General features: G+C 42.4%; 1 protein-coding gene across 2 annotated transcripts in view; it reads right to left on the bottom strand.

The window, feature by feature from the left end:
* The window catches only part of POLN (DNA polymerase nu), a 169628-nt gene that overhangs the window by 75785 nt on the left and 73836 nt on the right, over positions 1 to 20007 (bottom strand). For both annotated transcript variants that reach the window (XM_054554909.2, XM_063723276.1), the window contains exons 13-15: positions 13581 to 13637; positions 12228 to 12281; positions 11167 to 11232 (exon numbers count right to left, since the gene is read on the bottom strand). In XM_054554909.2, the coding sequence (XP_054410884.2) occupies positions 11167 to 11232; positions 12228 to 12281; positions 13581 to 13637 (177 nt within the window). The remainder of the gene's footprint in view (positions 1 to 11166; positions 11233 to 12227; positions 12282 to 13580; positions 13638 to 20007) is intronic.

A 20007-nucleotide genomic window follows, 5' to 3' on the forward strand; every position in this document is an offset into this window, starting at 1 on the left:
TTTTTAACAGTGAAATATTGGAAACAACCTAGTATATCTGTACAATGACATACTATATAGTAGCCAAGACGAATAATTTAGAGCTACATCTGTCAACACAGATAAATCTCAAAAACATAATGTTGAATGAAAACAGCGAATTTATAAGTACAATATGCTATAATTTATATAAACTTTAAAATAGCAAAAATATAATCTATCATTTAAGGAAATATATATATTTAAGAAAATACAAATAAATAAATGCAAGCATTAAAATGGGATGATAAAGACTAAATGTAGAATAGAAAAGGGAGCTGAATTGGGAAGAACACACTTGGGAAAGGATTAACAGGGGCTTTAAATGTTGTCAAGTAGGCTGGGCGCGGTGGCTCACACCTGTAATCCCAGCACTTTGGGTGGCCAAGGCAGGCGGATCACCTGAGGTCAGAAGTTCCAGACCAGCCTGGCTAACGTGATGAAACCCTGTTTCTACCAAAAATACAAAAAATTAGCCAGGCGTGGTGGCGCACACCTGTAATCCTAGCTACTTGGGAGGCTGAGGCAGGAGAATCGCTTGAACCCGGGAGGCGGAGGTTGCAGTGAGCCAAGATTGTGCCATTGCACTCCAGCTTGGGCAACAAGAGCAAAACTCCATCTCAACAACAACAACAAAAGTACTCAAGTAATGTTGAAGCTTTTAAGCTGAATGATGAATACACACATGATCACTGTATTGGGCTCCATAGCTTATTACTAGGAAAAGGGGTATCTCACTGAGCTCTGGTGTGGGGAGGGGCAGGCCAATAGGGGCAGGGGACTGAACAGGGCTTTTGAGGACATGTCCCCTGCACTGAAATCAGAAGAACTAACAGGCAGCAGCCAGGCCAAGAAAGCTGGGCTGAAAGATGTGTTCATGGATCTAGGGGCAGAAAAAGTATCTCGACAGAGGTAACAACAGCAATGGCTTGAAGGCAGGTGAAAGCATGAGGAATCAAGGAAACAAATTATATCAAAGTATTATCACCATAGGACAAAATGTTAATTTGGCTCCATCCCAGCTAGATACTAAAAAGCTAGTACAAACATGCTAATGCAACAGTGAGCATATATTTAGGAAAATAAAAAAAAAAACTAAGGGGGAGAAAGACTCACCAACCAAGAAACCAAAGCAAATATCCAGCTAAATAATCCCTAGATTTTAACATTTCCAATTAATACAGCTATAACATTTTAAAAAATTAAATACTAAGCTGCAAGAAAAATGAGAACTCAAGATACTAAAGAATTCATAAGAATACAATGTGAAAGGTCAGATATTTTGAATTACATAATGTTGATAAATTCTGAGCCAGTATCGTGAGTGGCACTGTAGTGAAATGAGGACATTGACAAAAACTGGCTCTGCTGATGTAGAAACATTAGGAGAGACCTCAAAGCCACGTGTGATAAGGAGGTATTAGATTTAAGAATGTGGCTCCTGGCAGTGCAATGAGAACAAAGGTCCTCAACACCTTCCCATGAGGAGGCCTTCGTAAAAAATGACAGTTCTAAGAGGGGCTTTCAAAACAAGGATTGACAAGATGATCTCTAAAGTATCCGAGTTGGGGAAAGAGGAGGATTTAGAAAAACAAAACTCCATGACCAATTCATGCCCAGGGTGAAGAGGGTGACAGTCCAGCATGGAGAACAGGCTTGGCCCACATTGTCAACAGGCCATAATACTGATCATGACCCCAAACCAAATGATTTTGAGACACTGAAAGACAATTCAAGAGTAGATCAGACATCCAGTTTTTCTTTTCTTTTCTTCCCTTTTTTTTTTTTTTTTTTGAGATACAGTTTCACTCTTGTTGCCCAGGCTGGAATACAATGGCGTGATCTCGGCTCACCGCAACCTGTGCCTCCCAGGTTCAAGTGATTCTCCTGCCTCAGCCTCCCAAGTAGCTGGGACTACAGGTGCACACCACCACGCCCAGCTAATTTTTGAATTTTTAGTAGAAATGGGGTTTCTCCATGTTGGTCAGGCTGGTCTCGATCTCCTGACCTCAGGTGATCTGCCCGCCTCGGCCTCCCAGTGCTGGGATTACAGGCGTGAGCCACCATGCCTGGCCCAGTTTTTCATTCAATACACACTTGGTGCCTACTGCATTCCAGGTACAGAGCCAGGCTTGGGGAAATGTCAGTGAAGCACACAGAAAAGGCTCCCATTCTCATGGAATTTACAATCCAGTGAGGTGAACAGAAGTGCAGGATGTTATAATACAGTATAACGAGCACTATGCTAGAGGAAGTATAGGGAATATCTAGGAGGACACCAGACTGAGGTTCTAATAAAGCAAATATTGAACTAGAGCAATCAGCGAACTAGACAATATAGTAACAGAAACTATCCAAATTGAAACAGAAAAAAATCCAAGGAAAAGAATAAAAGTGAGTTTCAGTGAGCTATGGACAAATTCAGTGAGCTATGGGACAAATTGACCTAATATATGTAATTATAAGTGGAGTCCCTGATGAAGAGCGGAGAAAAGGAGGCCCATAAAAAGTATGTGAATAGGCCGGGTGCAGTGACTCACGCCTATAATCCCAGCACTTTGGGAGGCTGAGGCAGGTAGATCACGAGGTCAGGAGTTTGAGACCAGCCTGACCAACATGGTGAAACTCTGTCTCTATTAAAAATATAAAAATTTAGCTGAGCATGGTGGCATGCTCCTGTAATCCCAGCTACTCAGGAGGCTGAGGCAGGAGAATTGCTTGAACCCAGGAGGCGGAGGTTGCAGTGAGCTGAGATTGTGCCACTGCACTCCAGCCTGGGCGACAGAGCAAGACTCTGTCCCCCCCAAAAAAAAAAAAAAAGTATATGAATAAATAATCACCAATAAATTTTCAGGTTTGATGAAAACCATAAACCAAAGATCCAAGGAACTCAATGAATCCCAAATACAAGAAACATGATGTTATATCATAATCAAATTTTTCAAAAATGGTGATAAGGTAAAAGCAGTAAAGAAAAAAGACACATTATATGAAGATAGTGATGAAAGACTTCCTATCAAACAATGTGAGAAGAAAGTAACATCTTCAAAGTATTGAGAAAAAAAACCTTTTAACTGAGAATTTTACACCTCGCAAAAATAACTTTCAAAAACCAAAGGTGAGGGCTGGGTGCGGTGACCTGTCACTGTGGTTACAGGCTGGATGTGGGCCTACAATCCCAGAACTTTGGGAGGCTGAAGCAGGCAGATGGCTTGAGCTTAGGAGTTCAAGACCAGCCTGGGCAACATGGTGAAACCCCATCTCTACAAAAAAATACAAAAATTAGCTGGGTGCAGTTGTATGCACCTGTAGTCCCAGCTACTTGGGAGGCTGAGGCAGGATAATTGCTTGCGCCTGGGAGGCAGAAGTTGCCATGAGCTGAGATCGCACCATTGCACTCCCGCCTGGGCGACAGGAGTGAAACTCTATCTCAAAAACAAACAAACAAACAAAAACCCAAAACAAAAAACAAAACCAAAGATGAAATAAAGACATTTCCAGACCTACAAAAGCCAGGGGAATTCATCAATGGCAGACCTACAATGCAGGAAATGTTAAAGGATGTCCTTTAGGCAGAAGGAAAATGATGCCAAAAAGAAATCTGGTTGTAAACAGGGAAATGAGAGCATTGGAAACAGTAACTACATGGGTAGATAGGATTTTTCTTATTATTGAAATCTGTGTTGCCCAGACTGATCTTGAACTCCTGGCCTAAAGGATATAGGATAGCAAGACCCATCTCTAAAAAAAATTAAGAAGGTAGCCAGGCACAGTGGCATACATCTGTGGTCCTAGCTACTCTGAAGGATGAGGCAGAAGGATCACCTGAGCCCGGGAGTTGGAGGCTGCAGTGAGCTATGATTACACCACTGTACTCTAGCCTGGGCAACAGAGCGAGACCTGTGTCTAAAAAGAGAGAGAGAGGGCCAGGTGCGTTGACTCACACCTGTAATCCTAGCACGCTGGGAGGCTCAGGCGGGTGGATCACGAGGTCAGGATTTTGAGACCAGCCTGGCCAACATAGTGAAACCCCGTCTCTACTAAAAATACCAAAAATTAGCTGGGCGTAGTGGTGGGCTCCTGTAATCCCAGCTACTTGGGAAGCTGAGGCAGGAGAATCGCTTGAACCCAGGAGGCAGAGGTTACAGTGGGCCAAGATCACGCCACTGCACTCCAGCCTGGGCAACAGTGTGAGACTCCGTCTCAAAAACAAAAACAAAAACAAAAAACAAAAAACAAAACAAAACAAAACAAAGTGAGAGAGAGACACATACACACACACACAAATAGTTTAAAAGTAAAAGAATAGAAAATACCACGTTAATATTCAAAGAAAACTGGAGTGGTTATTTAACATTAATATTAAATTATATTTTTATTAATTGTATTATTTCCAAAATTATTCTAACATTTTATTAGCTAACATTAAATTAATATTTTAATATTAGACAAAATAGATTTCAAAGCAGAGAACAATGCCAGGGATAAAAAAGTTATTTTATCAAAATAAAGTGGTCAATTCTCCCCAGATTGAGTTCTCGATTCAAGGTAATCCCAATGAAAATCTCAGCAGGCTTTTTCGTAAAAATTGACAAACTGCTGATTATAAAGTTCATATGGAAATGCAAAAGTCCAAAGACCCAAAATAACCATTTTTTTTTTTTAAACAATGTTGGAGAACTTACATGCCGCAATTTAAAACCTTACTTGAAAGCTACAATAATAAAGACAGTGCATTGCTGGTAATGGTAAGTATATAGATCAACTAGACCAAGTTCAGAGTATAGTATTAAACCCTTATATTGATAGTAAATGTATTTTAGACAAAGGCGCCAAGGTAATTAAATGGGGGGAAAGATGGTCTTTTCAAGAAACGGTGCTGGGACAACTGGATGTCCACTTGTAAGAAAGATGATGTTAAACACTTACTTTACACCATATACAACAGTCAATTCAAAATGGCTCATAGCTCTTAATGTAAAGCCCAAAACTATAATATGTCTAGAAAAAAATGTAGAAAAAATACTGTGATCTTGGTTTAGGCAAAGGTTTCTTAGATACAATATCAAAAGCATGATCCATGTAAGAACTCACTGATAAATCAGAATTCATTAAAACTTAAAACTTCTGGCCGGACGCGGTGGCTCAAGCCTGTAATCCCAGCACTTTGGGAGGCCGAGGTGGGTGGATCACGAGGTCAGGAGATCGAGACCATCCTGGCTAACACGGTGAAACCCCGTCTCTACTAAAAATACAAAAAATCAGCTGGGCGTGGTCACGGGCACCTGTAGTCCCAGCTACTCGCGAGGCTGAGGCAGGAGAATAGCGTGAACCTGGGAGGCGGAGCTTGCAGTGAGCTGAGATCGCGACACTGCATTCCAGCCTGGGCGACAGGGCCAGACTCTGTCTCAAAAAAAAAAAAAAAAAAAAAAAAAAAACTTAAAACTTCTGTTCTTCAAAAGATGGTGTCAAAAGAATGAGAAGACAAGCCACAGATTGGAAGAAAATATCTGCCAAGAATATACCTGATAAAGGACTTGTATCTAGAATATATAAAGAACTCTCAAAACTAAATGATAAGAAAATAAGCAGTCCCTTTAAAATACGCAGAAGATCTGACTAGATGCTTCACTGAAAAAGAAAAATGACTGGCAAATTAACACATGGAAGGACTCTCAGCAGTAGTGATTAGGGTAATGCAATGAAAACTGCAATGAGACACCACAATACGTTTAGCAGAATGGCTCAAATTAGAAAGACCGGCCAGATCAAATGCTGCTGGGAGTATAAAAGAAGTAGAATTCATACACTGCTGGTAGGCTGGTAGGAATGTCAAATGGTAGAACCACTCTGGAAAAACAGTTTGGCAGTTGCTTAAAAAGTGAAACCTACACCTACTGTATGACTAGCTACTTGACTCTTTGGTAGTACTTTTTTTACCCAAGAGGAAAAAAAAGTATCTATCCATGTAAGGACGTGAGGTGAATGTGTGTAGTAATATCCCAAACTGAATAATATCCCCAAACTGGAAACGACCCAAATATTGATCAACAGGTGAACTGATAAACAAAGTGGGGTACACAGAGTCCATGGAACACTACTGAGCAATAAAAAGAAATGAGCTACTGAAACACAGAGCAACGTAGCTGAAGCTCATAGTAACAACGCTGTGAAAGGAGCCCGACAGGAGGAGTCTATGCTGTGTGGCTCCATTCACAGAGGTTTCCAGAAACTGCAACAAATCTATAGTGGCAAACAGCAAGTCAGTGGTTGCCAAGGACATGGGTAAAAGTTGAGGAGTGGGGAGGGAGATAATTACAAAGAGACACAAGGATACTTTTGCACAACTGGTAGCAATGACTCTTTTTTCCTTCTTTTTTTATTTCCATATAAAGGACCAGAAGCAATAACTTTCTCTTAGGAGGGTGTGTGTGTGAGAAAATTAGCTTTCTGAAAATACTGAGAACCAGCTATAACCTAAACCTAATTTTATTTTCTTTTTCTTTCTTTCTTTTTATTTTATTTTATTTTTTTTTGAGGTGGGATCTCACTCTGTCACCAGGCTGGAGTGCAGCGGTGTGATCTCAGCTCACTGTAACCTCCTCCTCTCGGGCTCAAGCAATCCTCCCACTTCAGCCTCTTGAGTAGCTGGGACCATAGGCATGCACCACCATGCCCAGCTAATCTAATTTTCTGTATTTTGGGTAGAGATGAGGTTTCACCATGTTGTCCAGCCTGGTCTCGAACTCCTGAGCTCAAGAGATCTGCCCACCTCAGCCTCCCAAAGTGCTAGGATTACAGACATGAGCCATTGCACCTGGCCTGATTTTTTTTTTTTAAGAGACAAGGTCTTGCTCTGTCACTTAGGGTGAAGTGCTGTGATGCAATCACAACTCACTGCAGCCTCAAACTCCTGGGCTCAAGTGATCCTCCTGCCTCAGCCTCCCAAGGAGCTACCATGCTCAGTTAATTTAAAGCATCTTAAATCTGATTTTTAAAAATATTAGTCAACTGTATTTTGTGCACTTTAAGCAAAAAAAAAAAGTAATTGAAATTCTAGCCATTTTATGGCATTATCATGTAACCTACATAGTATTTTCTTAAATAATGTGCAGCTGGATTCAAGTTTTATGTGTAAAAAAATGGAAGCACAAATGTTCTATCAGAAAACAGAGGTGAGTATTTAAATAATCTTGGAGCTGAGGACAGCCTGTCTAAGATGACACTAAAACAGAAACAATGAGGGATGTCAGTACAGGGGAAAGTCACCATAGAGAGTGGGGAAAGCTCTGCCACACATTTCTCAGGGCAGAGACGGGCTGAAAGCATTTCGGAAGGCAATCTAATAAAAGCTATTAAAAGTAAAAATGTAATATCCTCTGTACCCAGTATAGTAATTACTCAGTAATTCCATACCTGAAAATCTGTCCCACAAAAATACAAGTACCAATACAAGTTGGACATACATGCATGGCGTTCATTGCAGCTTTACTTTTAGAGGGCAACTGCACAACACACCCACGTGTGGAACACACATAGCTAGGGTGGGAGAGGCCTCTGTCAGGTGAGCTGCAGGGATCCCTACAAGCTGTTGCTGAGAGCAAAAAGCAAGAGGCAGGAAAGGAAAATTCTAAATCTGTAAAATAAATAATGGCAAACTACATGTCTCTGTGTATATGTACAGATATATATGGGCCTATATGAGATTGCATAATAAGTCAGAAGGAAAATATGGATATGCAAGCTCTAGGCTGCCATCATGGGCTACCAAGAGCACTAGGATTGAGGGTGGAGGGCTGAGGTATGTAGGTGTAAATGTGTGCGTGCATAAAGAGATAAATTAGACGATGGTTACCAAAATGTTAAAGATGGCTATTACGGGGATATGGAGTTTTCAGTGACTTTTTACTTTGTTATTTACATTTTAATCTATTGTTTGAATTCTTTAGAAATATCATCTTATTTGTATATATATATACATATTTTTTTGAGACGGAGTCTCACTCTGTCACCCAGGCTGGAGTGCAGTGGTGCAATCTCGGCTCACTGCAAGCTCTGCTCCCAGGTTCACGCCATTCTCCTGGCTCAGCCTCCCGAGTAGCTGGGACCACAGGCGCTCGCCACCACGCCCGGCTAATTTTTTTTGTATGTTTAGTAGAGACGGGGTTTCACTGTGTTAGCCAGGATGGTCTCGATCTCCTGACCTCGTGATCCATCCACTTCGGCCTCCCAGAGTGCTGGGATTACAGGTGTGAGCCACTGCGCCCAGCCATTATTTGTATAATTTTAAAAAGCCATTTTAAGGCCAGGCGCGGTGGCTCACACCTGTAATCCCAGCATTTTGGGAGGCTGAGGCAGGCGAATCACAAGGTCAGGAGATCGAGACCATCCTGGCTAACAGGGTGAAACCCCATCTCTACTAAAAATACAAAAAAATTAGCCAGGCGTGGTGGCCGGCGCCTGTAGTCCCAGCTACTCAGGAGGCTGAGGCAGGAGAATGGTGTGAACCCGGGAGGCAGACCTTGCAGTGAGCTGAGATTGCACCACTCACCACTGCACTCCAGCCTGGGCGACAGTGAGACTCCATCTCAAAAAAAAAAAAAAAAAAAAAAAAGCCATTTTAAGTATGGCAAACCAGAATATATATCTTAAAAGTTAAAAGGCAAAAGAAAATTGGAGGAAAATAATTCAACATTTTATAAAGGGTTAATCTTTATTATATAAAGAGCTTTTCCATAGTAATAGGAAAAAATACCCTCCAGAGAAATGGGCAAATGACATGAACAGGCAATTCAAAGAAGAATAATTGTTTCATGTAGTCAACCTCAACAAATATTTAAAGAAATGGAAATTGAAAAAATGAGTCAGGAAAGTAATCAAAATGAAAACTCCTTGTGTTGGCAAGGATTAAGGGACCAAGCATTTCACACACTATATGGTGGGAATGTTATTTTTGGTGGAGAGGCTAATTTGGCAACATAAAGCCTTAAAAATACATATATACTGTGACTCAAAAATTCTATCTCTAGGAATTTACGCTATAGAAATCAACAGAAAAAAGTACCAAAAATGTTTATGGTATTGGTTATGGTATTGCTATTGAAGTTGGTATGGTATTGCTATGATAAAGTACAAGTATGTTTACGGTATTTCTATAAAATAATTAAAACTGCAAACAATCTAAATGACCATCAATGGGGCAGCCATTAAATGGAATACAATGCAGCTGTTAAAATGATGGCACAAACTTCCAGTTAAAGGTCATGGCTGAATGCACATGTTATGTTTACATCTCATCTTTCCAAAAGTTCAACTGAAATAACAGAAAAATAAATAGGTAAAATTAGAGCTTCACTGAGAACCTGGGAGGAGTGCTACTCACAAACCAGACCCTTCAGAAACTTCTGGAAGAGAATAAAACACAGCAAAAGATTTACTGAAAATGTAATGGAAAAAGAAACTTGTAACTCCATAAAAACAAAAGCAAGGACCTCCAGGAAAAGTTTCTCAGCAGAATTCCTAAATAACTCCTAGATAAGAAGTATCAACTAAGAGAAACTACAGCAGTTGTGGTTGGTTGAGAAATTAGCCCAAGGGTAACGTGGCAGCAGTGCCTGCATTCAGAGGAGATGGCGCTGGTATTCATATGGACATTGGTGCTGGTATTGGTGTTCACATTACTATTGCTATTACTACCACTCTTTGCTAGATAAAGACCCCAGAAGAGCTCTCTAAAGTGCAAGGCCAGAGACAGCTGGCAGCCCAAGAGCTGACTGACCAAGAGTGGGTGTCCATGCACCCAAGAGACCACACGATCAGCGCAAACTCACCCCATCCCAGCCTCTCTTCCTCACACAGTCACCCGAGTGTGTCCCTCTGCCTGCATGCACTCGGTACACCATCTATGCAAATGCCTCGGTGAAGGCCTGAGGGAACCCCCAGGACAGACACATGTTATAGAGGGAAGGGAAAGATGACTAACATTTGCTCATTCTGTAAACCTCCACATACTTGTATTTATTTACCATGAATACATATTCATATATATATATATATATATATGTGTGTGTATACTTAAATAATTCACATATTTAATTCATATATTTAAATTTAAATATAGATTCAAATCAATATTTATTAATGTAGAATTATATCAAGAGATGTTAAAATAAGAAAGCATAATATAAAATAGCCTGGCTTTATTTTTGTAGAAAAAATTGTATTTTTTTTTAGACAGAGTCTCGCTCTGTCACCCAGGCTGCAGTGCAGTGGCGTGATCTCGGCTCACTGCAAGCTCCACCTCCTGGGTTCACACCATTCTCCTGCCTTAGCCTCCCTAGTAGCTGAGACTACAGGCACCTGCCAGCACGCCCAGCTAATTTTTGTATTTTTAGTAGAGATGGGGTTTCACCATACTGGCCAGGCTGGTCTCGAACTCCTGACCTCATGATCCACCACCTCGGCCTCCCAAAGTGCTGGGATTACAGGCATGAGCCACCGCGCCTGGCCTAAAAAATTGTATTTTATAAATATATGTGCTTAGCAAAAAGTGTGGAAAGACAGACACCACAGTTCTGCATGGTGGATAACAAGTGACTTATTATTTTTATTTCTTTTCTGTATCTAAGGAATTTTCTATAATGAGAAATTAATCATGAGTCTTTTTTAGTTCAAAATACAGAGCCATTTAGAAAGTTAATTGCTTTAAGTGTGATGCAAGCTGCATCATAAGTTCAAGGGAATTTATAGCTTTCTTTTTTTTCATCAGATATAGCTTCAACAACGACCAAAAAATGGAGCTCTTCATCATAGCATCAGATACTTCAACACATTTCTGGAAATCAGAAGCCACTGGCACAAATCTGAAAAGGAAGATGGGGTGGGGTGTCCTTTTTGCCCGCACACTGGAGTGCATGGGTTTCTGGGTGTGAAGTCCCCCTCTTGCTAACTCAGCACTTCACGAGAAGAGAACCCATCTGTCTTGTTCTCCTGCTATGTTCTCAGAATAAACAGAATAAAACATAACATATCAGTATGAAGTCCCCTCTTGGAAACAGAAAGTGCACAGGCAAACACATATGGAGACAAAACTTCAATAGCAAGGCAGGAAAATGGCATTTAACAAAGACAGTTGTTTAAACAACTTACAGGATGCTTGGCTGAAAGTCTTCCAGTCACAGTTCCAGTCTGATTCCATGTAGAGGAAATGGAGCCCTTTATTAGTTAAAAAGAATCAGTGTAAATTCTGGCAATGCTATGTGAAGTTAAGAATGTGGCGGAGCCTCCGCTCACAACATACAACACTCGCTGCTCCTCCAGAGGCCAACAAGCTGCTGGCCCTAAACTTCCAACCCTGAAATGTCCTTGGGGTTACAAAACTCCTGACATGTGATCAGGGAAGGGTGAAGAAGGAGGTTTCCCCCTAACCCATGTAGGAACTGCCATAAGACTTTATGTCACTTACAAATCCTGTGCATAGGGAGAGGAAGGGCTGTTGGGCCGTGGGGAGCTTGGTGTGGGCTTGAGGTGGGACTGTGCATCACAGACAGGTTCTGTCACTTGCTGTGTGAACCTGAACGAGTCACAGAACATCTCTTGACTGCAGTCTCCTCAAGTCTGAACTAAAACAGTAACATCTTCCTCAAATGAGTCCAGAACAGAGATGCAATCGTGGATGTGAAAGCAGGTCAGCTGGAGCTTCCTCATAAACAGAGGGTTTCAAGGCATAACATCAACCTATGCTGCAAGGGGACCTAAATGATGCCAATATCATGGTTCATAGTTTCAAGAATATTAGATTATTTCGGCTGGGCGCGGTGGCTTACGCCTGTAATCCCAGCACTTTGGGAGGCTGAGGCGGGCGGATCACGAGGTAAGAGTTTGAGACCAGCCTGGCCAACATAGTGAAACCCTGTCTCTACTAAAAATAGCAAAAATTAGCTGGGCGTGGTGGCAGACACCCGTAATCCCAGCTATTTGGGAGGCTGAGGCAGGAGAATTGCTTGGAGCCGGGAGGTGGAGGTTGCAGTGAGCCAAGATCCTGACACTACACTCCAGCCCGGGCAACAGTGCAAGACTCTGTCTCAAAAAAAAAAAAAAAAAAAAAAAAAAAGAATATTAGACTATTTCATCATTTACTAAAATTACAAAGGTCCTGTATGTGTCTGAACTCACAGTCCTAATCACAGTATCTTTTTATAAATTGTTACCTTTTTCGTGCAAGCTAGCAATCCATCTACAAAGGTTGACTTGATCTTGTGAACCTAAGGTAGAAAGACAAGAATAATCATTTTCTTTAAGTCTTAAGTCTTTTTTTGTGGGGAGAAGGAGTCTCGCTCCATTGCCCAGGCTGGAGTGCAGTGGCGTGATCTCAGCTCGCCGCAACTTCTGCCTCCTGAGTTCAAGCAATTCTCTTGCCTCAGTCTCCTGAGTAGCTGGGATTACAGGCGTGTGCCATCATGCCCGGCTAAGTTTTATATTTTTAGTGAGATGGGGTTTCGCCATGTTGGCCAGGCTGGTCTCGAACCTCTGACCTCAGGTGATCCGCCCACCTCAGCCTCTCAAAGTGCTGGGATTACAGGCGTGAGCCATCGCGCCCCACCTAAGTCTTTAAACAGGAATGGTGTGAATGGTGTTTCACAGAGTGCCGGGCACGTGCTGCTACTATCACCTCAGATGACTCCGAGAGGCCCTGGAATGACCTTAGGTGGTACCAGGATTAAATAACACTGACCCACAGAGAAAGATGTCATTCCACTCTTTAAAAATAGATCTATTAATTCTAGAATCATTCTAGATTTGCAGGAAATTTGCAAAGATAAACAGATAAACAAATACCCTGACACAGTGTCTCCTCTGGTGGCCCCTTTACATCGTTGCAGGGAGAAAGGGCCAGGCTGGAGCCAATGTGCTCCCTCACAGCTGCCAGGCCCTCAGGATACAGCAGCCCACAGGCTCAGTGAATACTAGGACCTATGCTGTGGGCAGTGGCAAAAGCTATAAACGTGGCTCACAATCAAAAGAGAACTTTGGAAGGAAATGGCAGGTGTGTGAACAGAGAAAGGGAATCACCAGGGGAGGGGAGGGGGCCACTCATGAAATCCCTGGCAAATGTAAATGCAGGATGACACAACACTGCTACAGTATGGCCTTGGACAACACTGCTACAGTATGGCCTTGGACAACACTGCTACAGTATGGCCTTGGCAGACCTAGAAGCCAGGGAGGGGTTGTGGGAGGCTTCGAGACTAGGTACTGCTGGGCGTCTCCTGCACACTGACGACACACAGCCGTGGCATGCCACCTACTTCCTTCTGATTCCTCATTGTCTTCTTCCATTTTGACTCCTGGGGTTCACGAGTGGGGCTGATTGCAGACTTGGGTAAAATCACACTGGGGTGCAAGTAAACAGTGCCAGTACAAGGTTAACCTGACAAAACTCTATTCCCCTGAGAACACTAGGAGGGCTACTTCAGCCATTATGGATTTCCGTTGACAGACACAGGGCCGTGTGGTTCCCCTTCATCACCTTTTACCTTTTACGTACAAAAAGATTAACTTACCTGCCTGTATTCCAAAATTATCTTGGGTAATGGATGAAAGTCTCGCAGAGCATTTAACTAAACATGAAAATAAATACTACCAATGTAATTCGTTCATTTTAACATTTTAAACACTTACTTTCATCTGGAGAAAGTCCTCATAATAAATGGTCTAATTGAGCATATTTTCCAAAATAAAGATGCATAATAAACTCAAGTTTATGAAGTGTCTTAATCCTAACCCCTTACAAAACCATTCTGATGTCTACATGGGCACTAAAAACACCTCAGATAAGCTTGGAAATAAGATTCCTCTTGAGATTTAAATTAGCGAAATCTAAATCCAGGGTAGGTAAAATACCATGTCAGTGCCTACAAATGTATAGCTTGATAAATGCATAATTTCAGGGAGGGAGTAATGGATTATGAGTTTAAAAATTAACTTTAAAAATCAAAATATAACATACCTATAGGAAAGTGCAAGACAGTAAGAAAAGTTTGTTAATTATCACAAAGTGAGCACAGTTGTTCACCACCACCCACAGCAAGCAATGAAACATCCCAATTTCCCCAGTAGGTACTGGCTCCTTCCCCAGAGCTAACCACCATCTGGACTTCTACCACAGGTTACCTGTTTCCTGTTGTTGGTCTAATATCATTTTTTAAGGGTTCATCAATATATGAAGCAGTATTTCATTTATTTGCACTGCTGTGTAGTATTCAAGTGCATGAATGTAGAACATTATCCATTCCACCTTTGATGGATATGTGTTTTTTTCCACCTTAGGGCTATCATGAATAATGCTGGTACAGAGATTTTAGTTAATGTATGTCCACAGTTCTGTGGAATACGTACATTAAGAAGTGTGAAACTGCTGCATCAACTTTAGCAGAGATAACTGCCAGTTCTCCAAAGTAAACGTACCTGTTTATACCCCTTTCAGCAAAACATAAAAGTTAAAGCTGATCCACATTTTTGCCAGTGTATGTCATCACTGGTGTTAATTTTAGCTGTTCTGGTAAATGAGAAGTGATCTCTCACTGTAGTTTTAGTTTGTATTTCCCCAGTGACTAACGCTGTTGGACACTATTCATATATTTGACTAATTGTATATCTTTTTTCATTAAGCCCCTGTTCGTGTCTTTTGCTCACATAAAAAATTGGTTTGTGTGTCTTTTTCTCCTTGGGTTGTAGAAATTTGTTATTCTGGACAGTTTTTTGGTCAGTTATATTTATTGGAAATATCTTCTCTCCTTCTGTGGCTAGCTTTTTTAACTTTTAATTTTTTTTTTTTTACATAAGGTCTCGCTCTGTTGCCCAGGCTGGAGTGTAGTGGTCCAATCATAACTCACTACAACCTTAAACTCCTGGGTTCAAGTGATCCTCCCCTACCTCAGCCTCCCAAGTAGCTGGACTACAGGTGCACACGACCATGCCTGGCTAATTTTTAAAATTTTTGGCAGAGATGAGGTCTCACCATGTTGCCCAGGCTGGTCTTAAACTCCTGGCTTCAAGTGATCCTCCTGCCTTGGCCTCCCAAGGTATTGGTATTACAAGCATGAGCCACAGTACCTGGCTTTTTCACTTATTTAATGATGTCTTTTCATAAATAGAGATTTTTAATTTGATTGTTGTCCCGTTTATCAAGCTTTCCCTTTATGGTTGATGCATTTAGTGTCCTACATATGAATGTTTACCTACCTCAAGGCCTTAAAGATGTCCTCTTGTTATATTTTCTGCAATATTTACTATTTTGCTTTTGATGTTTAGATACACAATTCACTGCATGAAATGGGGGTCGAGATGCACTGGCCCTTTATGTAACAAGCCCTCCTTACTTAATGCTTTGCAGTGATGCCCTATGAGACACACTCTCTCTCCCTCTCTTTCTTTTTGAGACAGGGTCTCGCTCTGTCACCCAGGCTGGAGTGCAGTGGTACCATCTTGGCTCACTGCAACCTCCACCTCCAGAGCTCAAGCTATCCTACTGCCTCAACCTCCAGAGTAGCTGGGACTACAGGTGCATGCCACCACGCCCAGCTAATTTTTTTGTTTTTTGTAGGGATGAGGTTTTGTCATGTTGCCCAGGCTGGTCTTGAACTCCTGGACTCAAGCAATCCTCCTGCCTTGGCCTCCCAAAGTGCTGGAATTACAGGCATGAGCCACCATGCCCGGCCCGATTTTCTTTATTTTTTTTTACCTTTAAGCTCTGTTGGACTTGATGTTTCTGGATTTTCTATCTTGGTCCATTGGCCTATTTACTGACCCTCGAGTCAACACCACGTGGTATTGCTTAATTAATTCCTAGTAATTCCTATTGCCTTATAAGTAGTCTTGATACTCAATACACTATGTCCTTAACAGTGCTCCCCGACCCCAGATTATTTTGGCTCTTTTTAGTGTCTAGCATTTCCATAGAAATCTGAGAATCAACTTTTCAATTCCTACCAAAAAAAAAAAAAAACTCCTGCCAAGATTTTAAGTAAAATTGTCTAGAATCTATAAATCAACTTGGGGGGGAACTGATTATATGATTTTGATGTAATAGGTAAACCATTAAATCATAGTGCTCTCTGAATAAAGACCGAGAACACAAGAGTTGTGGCCATAAAACATTAACAGTGGGAGGTATCTTGCCTCAGTATAATCCAAAAAAAAAAAAAAATTGCAATTTTTGTAGAAAAGCTATCCCTAGGGGGGTGAAAGTGCATGAAAATACCTAGCCAAGAAAACAGCTTAAGATCATCTAACTCTCCTTATCTTGATGACTTACTCACAAAATAACTTTCTAACCAATAGTCTCCCAGTGTATCTTGACTTGAGCAGCCTGAGAACACTGCTTGCACTAACCGTGTACAGAGCACTGAGTGCTGGCTGACGGCCAGAGGTGGAGCGCCCTCGGCTGCCATGGCTCCGCAGGCTCACCCGCGCTCTGCGCCGGCTGCAGACACCACATTCTTCTGACCTCCCTTCTCACTCATTTCCCGCTGGTGCCTCTTCTCTCACTGACCTTTAAACATCAGTTTCTTGGAGTTTAACTCTGTGGTTATCTATGCTGACTGCGTATCGCAATCAACAGGGAGCTTCAAAAGCAGGCCCATGACTAGGCTCCCCTGCCCAATTCTGACTCGGGGGATCAGCTGTGGGCCTGGGCATCTGTGTTTTCCATATCTCCAGGCAGGGCAGAGGACCGTTATCCCAGGGCGACTTTAGTAAAAATCAGCTGGCAGCTTCCAAGTGTGGATTCCCAGCATGGGACTTGTCTTGAGCCCCGTCCCACAGGCCCAACTGCTGTTTTGTGATATGGCACATCAGTGTCTCACATGCACTTCTGTCCTAACATATCCAAGGCTGAACACTTGACCTCCCCCTCCATAAACAGTTCCTATTCCAGTTTTCCCTGAGTAGTGGCTGTATCTATTTGCCCAAGTGCACAACTCAGAAAACTCAAAACTACTCCACATGCTGACTTCTGTTCACACTCACATGAACTTATCAGAAGGTCCTTTCTGTTCTAAAAATCCTCTAAAAATCCATCTGCTTTGCTCCATTTTCATTGCCATGACCTGGACTGCAGTGACAGCCTACTAATGAGTATCCCCCATTCTCCAACCAGCTAAAAGAGTGATCTTGGCTGGGCACGGTGGCTCACACATGTAATCCTAGCACTTTGGGAGGCAGAGGTGGGTGGATCGCCTCAGGTCAGGAGTTGGAGACCAGCCTGACCAACATGGAGAAACTGTTTCTACTAAAAAATACAAAATTAGCCAGGCATGGCGGTGCATGCCTATGATCCCAGCTACTCAGGAGGCTGAGGCAGGAGAATCACTTGAACCTGGGAGGCGGAGGTTGCCTTGAGTCGATATCGCACCATTGCTCTCCAGCCTGGGCAACAAGAGCGAAACTCCATCTCAAAAAAAAAAAAAAGGCTGGGTGTGGTGGCTCACGCCTGTAATCCCAGCACTTTGGGAGGCCAAGGTGGGCGGATTACCTGAGGTCAGGAGTTTGAGACCAGCCTGGCCAACATGGTGAAATCCCATCTCTACTAAAAATACAAAAATTAGCCAGGCCTGGTGGCACACACCTGTAGTCCCAAGTACTCGGGAGGCTGAGGCAGGAGAATTGCTTGAGCCCGAGAGGTGGAGGTTGCAGGGAGCTGAGATCGTGCCACTGTACTCCAACCTGGCCAATGGAGCAAGACTCTGTCTCAAAAAAAAAAAAGAGTGATCTTATAAAAACATACCCAACACCTATTAGAATGGTGAAAATCCAGAACACCAACACCACTAAGTGCTGGCAAGGATGTGGAGCAACAGGAACTCTCATTCATCGTTGAACTCTCATTCACTGTTGGTGGAAATGCAAAATGGTGCAGCTACCCTGGAAGACAGTTTGGCGGTTTCTTACAAAACTAAACGTACTCTTATCATTTCATCCAGCAATCATACTCTTTGGTGTTTGCCCAGATAAGCTGAAAATTTATGTCCACATAAAAACCTACACACAGATATTTATCGCTGCTTTATTCATAATTGCCAAAACTTGGAAACAACCAAGATGTTCTTCATAGGTAAATGGAAAATAAACTGTGATACATCCATGCAATGGAATGAACTATCAGGCTGTGAAAAGACATGGAAGAAACTTAAGTGCCTACCGCTAAGTGAAATAAATCAATCCGAAAAGGCTACATACTGTGATTCCAATTTTATAACATTCTGGAAAAGGCAAAACTGTGGAAACAGTAAAAAGCACAGTGGCTGTCAGGGGCTGGTGGGAGGGAGGGAGGGAGGAATAGGCAGAGCACAGGATTTTTAGGGCAGTGGCGCTGCTCTGTATGATGCTGTAATGGTAGATGTACGTCATCATACATTTGTCTAAACCTACAGAATGTCTAACACCAAGAGTGAACCCTACACCCAAGAGCAGTCCAAGAGTATAGTATGTAACTACGGACTCTGGGCGATAACGATGTGTCAGTGTGGGTTCACTGACTGTAACAATGGTACCATTCTGTCAAGGATGTTGATAGAGGGGGAGCCTGTGCATGTGTGAGAACAGGGAGTACGGAACAGGGAGTATGGGAACTCTCTGTACTTTCTGCTCAATTTTACTGTGAACCTAAAACTAAAAAATAGTCTTTTTTTTTTTTTAAGACAGTGTCTCACTCTGTTGCACAGACTGGAGGGCAGTGGTATAATCACTGCTCAGTGCAGCCTTGAACTACTGAGCTCAAGTGATCCTGCCACCTCAGCCTCATGAGTAGCTGGGACTACCAGCGTGCACCACCACACCTGGCTAATTTTTAAATTTTTTGTAGATACATGGTCTCACTATGTTGCCCAGGCTGGTCTTGAACTCCTGGCCTCAAGCGATCCTCCTGCCTCAGCCTCCCAAAATGCTGGGATTACAGGAGTGAGCCACCATATGCGGCCATTAAAGTCTATTTTTTTTAAATCTAAGATCATAGTTGCTCCCTTACTTAAACAATTCCAAGGCTACCCATTTTTCTAAAAATCTATATTCCTCCCCATGGCCTGCAAAGCACAGCAGAATTGGGTCCTTGTTCACCTCAACCCCATCCCTCCCATTCTTCTCAGTCACAAGGCTCCAGCCTCAGCCCCTGAGCAGCCTGAGCCTTTTCCCATTGCAAGGCCTTGTTCTTATTCCTTGCATAGGCACTTCCTGATATTCGAGCTTCAGCTTACACATAATTCCTTAGGGTTCTCTCTGGACCACTCAGTCTGGAGTGTGTCACTCTCCCTGTTATTACCTTAATGGCTCTTATCCTGCTGGATGGTTCTTGTAATATCTAATTTTAGGTGTCAACTTGACTGGGTTATGAGATAACCAGACAGCTGGTAAAGCATTATTTCTGTGCAAGTGTTTCCAGAGGAGGCTGGCATGTGAGTTGGTGGACTGAGCAGGGAAGATCTACATTGATGTGGGCAGGAACTATCCAGTCAGCTAGGGGCCTAGTTAGAATAAAAAACAGAGGAAAGGTGAATTCACTCACTCTTCTGGATCTGGGACACCCTTCTCCTACCTTTGGACCTCAGAACTCCAAACTCTCCAGTGTTTGGACTCTAGCACACACACTGGCGACACTCAGCCTTGGACTGAGAGTTACACCATCAGCTTCCCTGTCCCAAGGCTTTCAGGCTTGGACTGAGCCACACTATCAGCTTCCCTGGGTCTCCAGCTTGCAGCTGGCCTATCGTGGGATTTCACAGCACCCTCAACTGCGTGAACCAATGTCCCTAACAAATCCCTTCTCGTATACCTACTATCTGTATCTATATCTGTATATATCCTACTGGTTCTGTTTCTCTAGAGAACCCTGCTATAGTTCCTCACTGGAATAGATTTTCCATGATGATAAAGACCTTTTCCCCACTAAACCATCAACAGTGTAAAACACAGAGCCAGGGCCACAATAGTGTTTGC

This window comes from Pongo abelii, chromosome 3 (genome assembly GCF_028885655.2).
Source record: "Pongo abelii isolate AG06213 chromosome 3, NHGRI_mPonAbe1-v2.0_pri, whole genome shotgun sequence".
Classification (NCBI taxonomy): Eukaryota; Metazoa; Chordata; class Mammalia; order Primates; family Hominidae; genus Pongo; species Pongo abelii.